Genomic DNA, 10,678 nt, shown 5'->3' with positions numbered 1-10,678 from the left:
CGTGCATGCCTCATGATTTGCCCACAAAAAGAATAGGAGTCAACTCCAGGTCACCTCTGAGAGGCAGAAGGATGGATCCCTGCCTGGATGCAGCAGGCCCTTGCTCAGTGTCTCAACTCTATCCAGCAGTTCCTGGCTGCCTATAACACACTTTTGGGGAGTCTCCCTCCACAAAACCTAAACACATTCTTTTAGAAATGAGACAGCACTAGACTCATGACCTCATGACTTGCTCTCTGTCAGTGTGGAAATGTCCACATTTCCCATCCATCGAGTTCATACATTACCTATATTCCTGTGTCTCTTGTGCCTCAGTCTGCCCTCTCTCCTCCCCATCCATTTGTATGTAAAGCCTCTCCCTGCAGAGCCCGACTCTGGATTACCTTGTTGCAAGGCTCACATGAGGAGGAGGCGAAGGCTTGAGGAAGTTAGAATTAGATGCATTTGCATTCAAGCCGCACACCCACAAGAAGTGACCTACTTAAATCCCAGGGAGCTAATTGTTCGGCGTAAACACACTATGTTTTATCCATGAACAATTATGCAACCGTCTGGACCAATCTTCTCAGTGTCCATAAGCACAACATGTGACAGTTCAGCTTCATCACTGAAGTGACCAGCACAGCAGGTAGAGTGGGAAATGATAACCATAGAGCCTGGTTGCCTTTTGCTTTGACCCTCGTATTATATGTTACTGCAGTCTGCCAAAGTCCCATTAGCCGAGCAAGCAGCCAGTACCTGGAGCAGGACTGGTGACCTGGGCTCACCTGATGAGACAGTGCAGCAGCAACAAGAGATGTTCAGCATGGAACAAATTCCAAAGACTCAACCACCTGACAAGAGGACGAGCAGTTTCCCATCACTCTGTCTGAAATGGAGTTTCCCCACAAACCAGACTGTGCATGGGATTTGGGGAAAAGAGGGACAGAGACCTTCAAGGATAAGACAACAGCACCATCTGTTGGCTCATCTGCTTTTCTCTTCTTAATATTATATCTTTGTGATTCAAATTAGTTGTGAAGACCAATTATTTATTGAATGCACACACACACACACACACACACACACACACACACACACACACACACACACACACACACACACACACACACACACACACACACACACACACACACACACACACACACACACACACACACACACGTGTTTGTATTGCTATCTTAGTGGAATCAGTAATTGGTATAATGCATTCCCAATCCTAGCCTCTTACCTTAACCTAGCTACTGCCGCGAGGCCCACTTCTTGCCTGTCAAAAGGACGAGGGCCAGTGTTTTATATCTGCAAGCGTATGGCATGGCGGGACATCCTAATGGCTCATCCTCTTAAGTTAGGATAGGTAGCAATATTATCTACATCTTTATCTCTGTACACTATTAATAATAGTAGTAATTCTGATAATAATGCTGATAACAAAATAGGGTAATAAAAATTATAATAAGACTAATTTCTTCATATACGGGCTTTATTAATGCCATTAACAGTTTACATTGGAAAACAAAATGGGGGGTGATTCAAGGTACAGGATCATTATGTGCTGGGAAATTACAACTTAAAAGCTTTAGATGTCTGGTAGTAGTTTCTTCTGTTTGCCAAATGCCAGCAGTTGGATCTGAATAGAAAGACAAATGAACTGATATTTATCTGAAAACAGACAACACAGGTCCTCCTGAGGCTTGAGCCGAAGAGAAGCAAGTTAAGTTTTCTCACCTTAAGTTCCTCACTGACTCTCTTGAGGGAGTCTATCTCCCCTGTGAGCCTCTCGTTCTCCCACGCTTGCCTTTCGTTTGCGTTCCTTTCAATCTCATCACATTTAGCTTTCTGTTGTTCCAGTTCCCCCCGGAGGTCTTGTATCTCATTCTCCAGATCAGAAATCTGCATGAAATAAGAGAATAAGAGACACTTGTATGTCATTTTACTAGCACTTAAATGGCACTTACTTATAGCACTTTGTAGTTTTGCTTTATTTGAAGAAATTGTATTTTCTTGATTCTTGTCGTCCTTGGTATGTACCCTCGGGTTTGAATGCACTTATTGTAAGTCGCTTTGGATAAAAGTGTCAGCTAAATGAAATGTAATGTAATGTAATGTAATTTCCTGATGCACAAGTTTCCTGCCAACATTCTTTACACCTAACAGAAAAAACAGTATAATATTAAAATTGTAATCCACACCTTAAGCTGACTGGTAAATTAAATCTCTCGATTGACATTGCAGTATTTCAGGTTTTGGGTCATAGTTTTGGTAAACCTGACAAATAACAAACAACTCAATGCCCTTACCCTTTTCTCCATGTCAACCTTGCCCTGTTCAGCCTGCAGGAATTTCCTCATGCCAGAAGCCACACCGCTTTCATACAGTGTCTCGTAGGCCGCCAACGTCATTTGAATCTCATTTCTAATCTGCAGCAGCAGCAGACCCCTCTCAGAACACGTGATGGTCACCTGTCGAATGAGCTCATCTGGGAAAAATTGATATTAAGAGTTAATACACAAAGAGTAAATATATCTTATGCATCTCAACTCTAGCTTTATATATGTCCTGAAACTATTTATGCATCTTCCACTATTTTTCAACATTCTGTCTACCTAAGCACTGGGAATAGAGCTCCCTGCGGAAAGGGCAGATGCCTCTTTCCTTGGCCTGCCGCTGCTTCAGCTTTGTGTCCAGGAGCTGCTGGAGGCGCATAACATCTAGTCTTGAAGCAGGTGCACTGGAGATGTTTTGCTTCTTCATGAATTCCCTGTAATAGCAGAAGTTCAGATAAATATGTGGATTGGATTAAATCTGCTTAGAGATGTACTGTGGATAAGACACAAGGTTACACTTTATTATCAGAGTGTCCATTATTTGTTTTGCCTTCAAGACGGCACTGTTTAAATAAATAACAAGAACAAAAATCCAACTGATGGAAAAGCTAGACCTGGGAGGAGCGATTTCATTCAGGATATCCACCGTTGTCTTCCCAGTGTCCACAGTGTGGGGGGTTATTGGTTGAGGAGGTTGTGGATCCCGGTTAAAGTTCACAGTCTGCTGAAAGGCATAGTATTACATGTCTTATATTGAATGTAGTTAGACTTTGAATACAAATAGCTGATATCTTTTTTATATCTTAAATGTTTCCCTCTATGTATTTTCAACAGCCTGGCTTTGACATGTTAAAGACAGTTGACCAGTTTGCTGTTGCTAGCACAAAGTGCACAGAGTGAATGAGATTTTTTTTAAAGGAAAATACAGCAAAAATCTTCACCTCTCAGCTTCATCCACTAATGATCTTAGGTCCCCCATGGTTTACGTATTACAGGTTTCCAAGACAGTTTCCATGTATTTCAGTTAATTCTGGAATTTAGGTTCACTATCAACTTCCATTAAATTTAAACTTTAACTTTCGTAGTTTTGATTCTGCTGTTTGCTAAACTCACCGAATGATGACTGGACAAGTCGTCACGTTTGCTAAGATTCTTCCCTGTCTTCATCTTGCACAACTTTCGTGTTCTTTCTGTATATCCCAAATTTTTATTCTGGCTGAAAAGGCACTGTGAATGCTTCTTCTTCTTCTTTGACCTGTTTATTGATGGTTGGTAACAAACATTGAGTTACAAAACTGCCATATTATCCTTTTATCCTTTGATATGTATACCCATATACCCTTATACCCTCCCTTATATCCTTAATCTAATTGTGTCTTTTATCTTTGTGTTTTAGGAGAATTATGGAGCGGAAGAACTGAGCTTGGAAATAGTGTTTACCATTAGAATAGGGAGTATGCTTCATTATCTGAGGGAGACATGGTTAGACATGAATGTAATATGGCCTAGAGTAGATAACTCAGATTTTTGCTCTACCACAGTAGGTTGCTATGGGTTGGTTTCGAGGTTGCCACTAGACCGAATGAAGAAGAAGCTATCAGATATCAAGGGTAAAAGGAGATACTGTACTGAATGGGGGGAGTAGAAGAGGAAGTATTATATTGAAACACACAGAGGATGGCAGTCATGCATCTTGTTGTTTGCCTCCTGCCCATAAACTGTACGAATAAGAGGAGGATTTTTTTTGTCATTTTCATTCAAAAAGTAATTTTAATCTAACCCTGGGCAAGCTTTAGTTAATGAGATATTTGAGACCATGTACAGATTTTAAAATATGAATACTGTGATAAGTTGTATGTGGATACCGGCACACAAGGGGGACATAGGGCAATGAAGGAGTGTATTTATGGCTATGAAAGCACTAAATCATGAAGAAGTCATGGACATTTCACGTAGTAAATCAGTTAAATCATCAACTCATGTTTTTGCAGTTCAGGAATTTCCTTGTAGATTCTTATTTTCATACACCCACACAAACCCATAGTTTGTTTGTGTGTGTTCCTGTTCTTATATCTTTGCGAGGACAATAGCAACGTAAGGTGGATTGAAAAAATTCATATGCTCTTCGCCCCACACAGATTCAGAAATGCATTTTTTTCCGGAGAAATGATGTGTAATTGAGTTCTGGGAGAGATATTTTTCTAAATTGAAATAACAGCTCATCACCCCCTAAATTAACTCAGCTATATGATGAATAAATTATATTCTATACACAAATATATGGTTTCAATTAGCTACTTCTAGAAGGGCCAGTGTTTGACATCTACAGAGAATGACATGGTGGGACATCCTACTGGCTGATTCTAAAATAATAAAAATATTTAGAAGAAAAATTCATTCATAAAAGATTTTATCAATGCCATATACAGTTAACATAGGTAAACAAAATGAGAGCAAAAAGGCAAATAAGTGAAAATCAAAAATGTAAATACCCATCAGACAAGAGGGTCAGATAGAGATACCTGAACCAGAATGAGGACACGAAAGCGAGAGGAAAGAATCCAGAGGTAGAGGGACATACAGAGACCCTAACCCGGTTCCCTCAGCAGTCTATGCATAGAGCAGCGTAACTCAGGGGTGGTTCAGGGTACAGGATCATTATGTGCTTGGAAATTACAACTTAAATGCTTTAGTCGTCTTGTAGTAGATTCTTCGGTTTGATCCCTTGCAGCTGGATCTAAATAGAAAGACAAATGAGTTGATATTAATCTGGCAACGGACAACACGGGTCCTACTGATGCTTGAGCTGAAGAACAGCAGATTTTCTCACCTTAAGCTGCTCATTGGCTCTCTTGAGGGACTCTATCTCCCCTGTGAGCCTCTCGTTCTCCACCTGTAGCTTTTGGTTCGCGTTCTTTTCAATCTCATCACATTTTGCCCTCTCTTTGTCCAATTTCTTCCTCAGGTCTTGGGACTCATTCTCCAGATCAGAAAGCTGCGTGAATTAACAGAACGAGAGACATTTGTGTGTAATTTCCTGATGCACAATCAAGGCTGTCAAGTTTTGTGTTAGTGTTTGTACACATGACATTTAGCAAACATCTCAATGCCCTTACCCTTTTCTCCATGTCACCCTTGCCCTGCTCAGCCTGCATGAATTTCCTCATGCCAGAAGCCACACCGGTCTCATACAGTGTCTCGTAGGCAGAAAGTGACAATTCAATCTCATCTTTGATCCTCGACAGCAGCAGACCCCTCTCCTCACATTCGATGGTCACCTGTCGAATGAGTTCATCTTGGAAATATACAAAAATAGGGAGGATAATAAGAGTTCAGTTTAAGTTGCTGTGTGTGCATATGTGCCCAATAAATATACAAATCGAATGCATCTAAAATCCTTCTAAAAATAATCTAAAACGCTTTATATTATGTCCTTAAACTATTTATGCATTCCACCATTTTAACATTTCGGCATTCTGTCTACCTAAGCACTGGGAATAGAGCTCCCTGCGGAGAGGGCAGATGCCTGTTTCTTTGGCCTGCCTCTCCAGCAGCTTTGTGTTCAGGAGTTCCTGGAGCTGTACAACATCTAGTCTTGAAACAGAGGAACTGGAGACATTTTGCTGTTGCTGCAGCAGCAAAAATTCCCTGCAAGATCAGAGGTTGAGATAAATAACACAGTGGATTAAACTTTCTCAGCAATGCACAGTAGATAAGACATGAAAGCTGAGTCACACAATTACCCAAATTATGTGAAATGTTTTAATAAATAACCAAAGAAAATGTAATAGATGGAAAAAGCTGTACCTGAGTGGAGGGATATCCACACTTTCCTGCCGTGGGGCCTCAGTGGTTTTGGGAACAAGGTTGAAGTGCATTGGCTCCTGAGACTTCAGCTTTAAACTACTCCTCTGTTGTAAAAAGGACATAGTATTACATTTAGTATATTACATGCACTTAAAGGTACAGTGTATAGAATTGATTGACATCTAGTGGTGGAGTTGTATGTTGCAGCTGAACACCCCACACCTCACCCTCCCCTTCCAAACATTATAGAGAACCTGTGGTAGCCTTCAGTTGTCATAAAAACTCAAAAGGTTTAGTTTGTCCAGTTTGGGCTACTTCAAAGGGGACATATTATGAAATGATGGGGCGGGGCGGGGCTCAAACCAGGTCAATCTGAGGAGGGCTGTTTTAGACAGGGTAAAAATGGTGCTGTTTTAAATGATCCTTGTGGTATTTTGACCAAAATATGTTACAGACATTTCATTAAGACCCCAAGGAACCATATCAACTGTGGTAGAATGGGCATACGATGGGTCCTTTAAAAAAACATGGCAGCCGCAATAGAGAAGTCCCGATAGGATTATTTTATGTTCCATTTCTTCCAACAGATCCCTATCACAAGATTCTTCCTCTCTCACATCTTACAAGCTGTCAAAGCTATATCTTAGTTAATTCTGGAATTAATGTTAACTTTCAACTCAAAATTGGAGCTTTCCAAGTTTTGATCGTGCTGTTCTCTAACAGTTAGAGTCTAACTCACTGTATGATGTCTGGACGCATGTCCAGTCTTAACTAAATTCAATTTTTTCCCACAGAGTGGCATCTTTTGTGACTTTGGTGTTCTTTCTGTATTTAAAAAAATGCAGTTCTTGCTGAAAACGCTGTGTGAATGCTGAAAAGCTTTGTCGAATACAAGCTCGTTCTTCTCCTTCTTTGTTCAGTGTATTGGTCCAGGATGGCAGCCAACATCAGGGTGCATTGGGATCAAAGATCAAGGGAATTTGATTACCTTTCAAATATCAGAGGAATTTGTTTTGATGAAAGGAATGTGATACAGTCTCTGGTGGGCGGGGGGAGAGTAGATGAAGAGGATATAGTTGATGGCAATAATTCACCTGTTAGTAAACCCAACAAAGTAGAAGAAGTTTCTGCAAAGATCAGATAAATATTAGCAAAGTGCTTTACAGTATGATCCTTGATCAAGATAAAAACATTTATTTTATATGTTATTATGAACCCTTATGTTAAATTAATGATTGGCTCACTTGAGGAACTGTCTCTTGAACTTTGGGATCTTTTGTCCTCAAACTGTCCCCCTCATTTTCACTCTTTGCGCATTAGTTGGAGCTTTCTCTTCAGCTGCTTGTGCATGTCATATCTCATTCTTAAGATAAGAAATGTTCATAAATAAATTGAATTAGACACATTTGTTTGTAAGTTTTAGATGCATGATGAATTCTGTATACTTTACTGCCACCATCCGCATACAGTGGATAGAAGAGTTACAAATTAGGATGTTTTTTGTGTGTACCGATTCGTGCTCAGCATTAATGTCATTGCAGTCATGTTCATCTAACAATAGACAAGATTTGGTTAATCAGATATTTGAGACTTCAAAATTGTAATATTGTGATACTGGCAGACAGAGGGCTAATGGACAGTGAAGGGGTGGATTTATAGGCTAAGCAAGCACTAAATCATGAAGAAGTCATGGACAGTAACTCAGAAGCAAAAACAATAATCATAAGAAACATCATAGCTTGGATAAAACACCAAGCGAGACAGCTTCATGCAGCAGAGCGGGAAGGAGTGTTGTTGTGAATGCGTCTGAGCTGAGAAGCTCCTGCTGCGTTCGTGTGGGTAAGACCAACTCCAGAGAAAGTCAATCAATCAATCAAATTTGATTTGTACAGCCCATATGCCCACGGCATCAGGGACGGGTTTCTGAGTCCCCTCAAGCTACTGTGCTGGTGGGAGTGACAGTATCTAGCTGGTATGATAAGTGAATAGGCAAGGGATTAGCTGAAGACTTAACGCGGTTTATAGCAAGTTTTCACAAGGTAATCACGATTGTGGTATTCTGAGTGTTGCCTTGAGCCCCCCCCCCCCCGACCCACATACATGCATGCTTGCACACTTGCACACACTCAAAGTAATTACAAGAGAATTCCCTCGGCTGAAATCACAGTGTAGCAAAAGCTTAACCAAACTGTTGTGTAAAATTTCAATTTATGTGTTGTGTATTCGGATGGTGGCAGTAAAGTAGTCATAGTACGGTAGAGAAAACAACCTTTTTTTATAAAGAGCTCTCTCTCTCTCTCTCTCTCTCTTCTCTCTTCTCTTTCTCACACATCATTTTCTATTTATTTATTCTTCTTTTGAAGCATTTTACCCTGATATTTAAAGCTAGAGTAGCAATTTAAGCTGTGCTTTCTCTACTCTGTCTGCAACCACAGTTAAACAAACCAAAAACGGCTGGCAGATCTTAAAACATACATTTATCCCAAACACAACTAAAACAAATGATACAGATCTGTCATCCATAGTCCGGCTACAGAGACAAATGACTGCATGCCACCAAAATTACAAAGCAGACGTTTTGCTACGTTAGGAAAGCGAGTGCATGAACCATTTATATAATGAATGTGTATCGTACACTGAGTGAGTGCAGAAGCTTAAGACTGGGCCAAAACTGTGAGGCTGTTTTTTGAGACCCGACCAGAAAGTATAGAGTGAAAGGACAAACACAAGACGAAGGTCATTGCTAGAGTTGAATTTTTTATTTATATGCATTTGAGCTTTTGCTTCAGTCTGTGTGTTTTGAACATTCACATTCAACATTCTAAATTTGGTCCCTAATGACGCTGAGCGAGTCACAACAGGGGCAGATTCCTCCAGTCAGCTGTGCACTGATGATAATCCTGATCTCTAACCTGGACTGGCTCTGTGCATGAGACTGCAGGTTAACAGACCTTTCCTCAAACAAAGTTTTGAGTGGTTTCTCTGGAGGTATGAGTCTGAAGAAGCGAGTGTGTGTGTTTGTATATGTATTTATTTTTTGGGGGCCATTCTGAGCTAAGAACATACAGAGTGAGGTCACTACGTTCTGACCAGTTCTCACTTTCTGACTCACTTTCAAAGAGCTATTTGAGTAATGGTTGGGGTTCTGCATTTAGTTACGATGCACAAGTTTAGGGTATGCGGCTGTGGAATGCATTATGCCAATGTGTGTCATTACTTTGTGTGTGTGTGTGTGTCTGTTGGGGGGGGGGGGGTGGATAAGCTTGACTGAATTTGGGGAAGCGGTAGAGGGAGCTAAAGATCATCATCACCAGACTGATTGAAAACATCACCGTCTCTGGTCCCCCCCCCCCCCCCCCCCCACTATGCCTAAGAGCACCCAACAGCAGAGAACAGTTCTCCAATTACCTCAGTATAGAGGGAAAACACAACCAGGTGGGAGGAGAGATCCTAGATCCTCCTCAAACAAACAGACCTGAGCCACGACAGGGACCCAAGTTAGCCAGCTTCGCTCGTCTGTCTGTCCCTGAACTGTATTTAAAAGAGGTTACTGTAGGGTTACTGTAATCACTGTACGACTCAGTATAATATTATGATGGCATGTAGTGCATGGATACCAACTTTTGGAACTGGAGGTTTTGCAACAGCAACCTACATAGTTAGTAATGTAGCATTTTTGTGTATATTTTTTTTGGAGCCACTGATGTGTTTGTGTTCTGGCACCATACTGGACACACATTAACATTTTATGTCCCCAGTCTAAACATGTCTGTTTGCTTGGCCTGTGGTAATGCTCTCGAACTCACCTAAGAATTATTCCTTATAATTAGTGAGCCCTCTTCAAACAGTTCTACAATATACTGTAGTATACTACAGTCTACGGTGCAGAGTGAAGTTAGAAAACTGTGTGTGCATCCTACCTGGTAAAACCTGCGATGGGAATTTTATGGTCATGTAGTCTAGTTTTTCATAAAATTATACTAAATTGGCTTATAAATAAGTATTATAATGATTTTTAATACACACACACTCTGAATGCTACAGACCGTCTGTTTATTCAATGTCTTTAATGAAGTGTATTGGATGTGCAGAGTCCAAATCGTACACAAACATGAACTTACAGTGACCAATTTGGTAAATGGTAAATATAGCCTGAATAGCACAAAATAAATTTTGGCCATCTTTGGCACCTTTGGTTGACACACGGTTCTGCTTTCGCTTACTTGTGGCCCAAATGTGGAAAATGGGAGCCGTCTGCCTAAGTGCCATCCTTCCCCCGGGCTATGGGTCCGAATGACAGTGTGACAGTACAACCAATGTGCCAACTATTCATTCCTGCTGTGGGTAACTCGAACTTTGGGCGACAAACACTGTCTTGTATGTTTGATCAAAATGATACATGGTGAAAGGTGAGAGATAAACATATACGTAACGTTCTGTTCCTTTTTGTAAATCAGACTACCTTTTGCAGCTGTAACAAATTAAAGCTTTTGCAGCAGGCCTGCACATGTTTATAAAAAGAGTCACATTTCAGGGGAAAGAAA

The 10,678-nt window shown here is 40.6% G+C and overlaps 2 protein-coding genes across 2 annotated transcripts; both read right to left on the bottom strand.

Annotated features, from left to right (window-relative positions):
* Positions 1 to 1,579: 1,579 nt before the first annotated feature.
* Positions 1,580 to 2,754, bottom strand: LOC133960825 (axonemal dynein light intermediate polypeptide 1-like). Its single transcript, XM_062395670.1, has 4 exons — positions 2,607 to 2,754; positions 2,301 to 2,479; positions 1,675 to 1,893; positions 1,580 to 1,630 (listed from the first exon to the last, which is right to left on the bottom strand). The coding sequence occupies exons 1-4, from the start codon at positions 2,752 to 2,754 to the stop codon at positions 1,580 to 1,582; spliced, it is 597 nt and encodes a 198-aa protein (XP_062251654.1).
* A 2,063-nt stretch (positions 2,755 to 4,817) lies between these two features.
* On the bottom strand, positions 4,818 to 6,255 carry LOC133961160 (axonemal dynein light intermediate polypeptide 1-like). The gene is made up of 5 exons (XM_062396169.1): positions 6,135 to 6,255; positions 5,812 to 5,975; positions 5,444 to 5,622; positions 5,158 to 5,322; positions 4,818 to 5,064 (listed from the first exon to the last, which is right to left on the bottom strand). The coding sequence occupies exons 1-5, from the start codon at positions 6,203 to 6,205 to the stop codon at positions 5,017 to 5,019; spliced, it is 627 nt and encodes a 208-aa protein (XP_062252153.1). The 5' UTR covers positions 6,206 to 6,255; the 3' UTR covers positions 4,818 to 5,016.
* Positions 6,256 to 10,678: the final 4,423 nt, after the last annotated feature.

Source organism: Platichthys flesus, chromosome 9 (assembly GCF_949316205.1).
Source record: "Platichthys flesus chromosome 9, fPlaFle2.1, whole genome shotgun sequence".
In the NCBI taxonomy this organism is placed as follows: domain Eukaryota; kingdom Metazoa; phylum Chordata; class Actinopteri; order Pleuronectiformes; family Pleuronectidae; genus Platichthys; species Platichthys flesus.
The sequence above is the reverse complement of the archived record's forward strand: the minus strand, read 5'-3'. Positions and strand labels throughout refer to the sequence as shown.

Coding starts and splice junctions, on each gene's coding strand:
- LOC133960825 (XM_062395670.1), bottom strand. CDS start 2,754: ATGAAGAAGCAAAACATCTCCAGTGCACCTGCTTCAAGACTAGATGTT. Junction 1,894..2,300: donor AGGTTGACATGGAGAAAAGG/GTAAGGGCATTG, acceptor TATTTCATGCAG/ATTTCTGATCTGGAGAATGA. Junction 1,631..1,674: donor GCCTCAGGAGGACCTGTGTT/GTCTGTTTTCAG, acceptor CTTTCTATTCAG/ATCCAACTGCTGGCATTTGG.
- LOC133961160 (XM_062396169.1), bottom strand. CDS start 6,205: ATGCACTTCAACCTTGTTCCCAAAACCACTGAGGCCCCACGGCAGGAA. Junction 5,323..5,443: donor AGGGTGACATGGAGAAAAGG/GTAAGGGCATTG, acceptor TAATTCACGCAG/CTTTCTGATCTGGAGAATGA. Junction 5,065..5,157: donor GAGCCAATGAGCAGCTTAAG/GTGAGAAAATCT, acceptor CTTTCTATTTAG/ATCCAGCTGCAAGGGATCAA.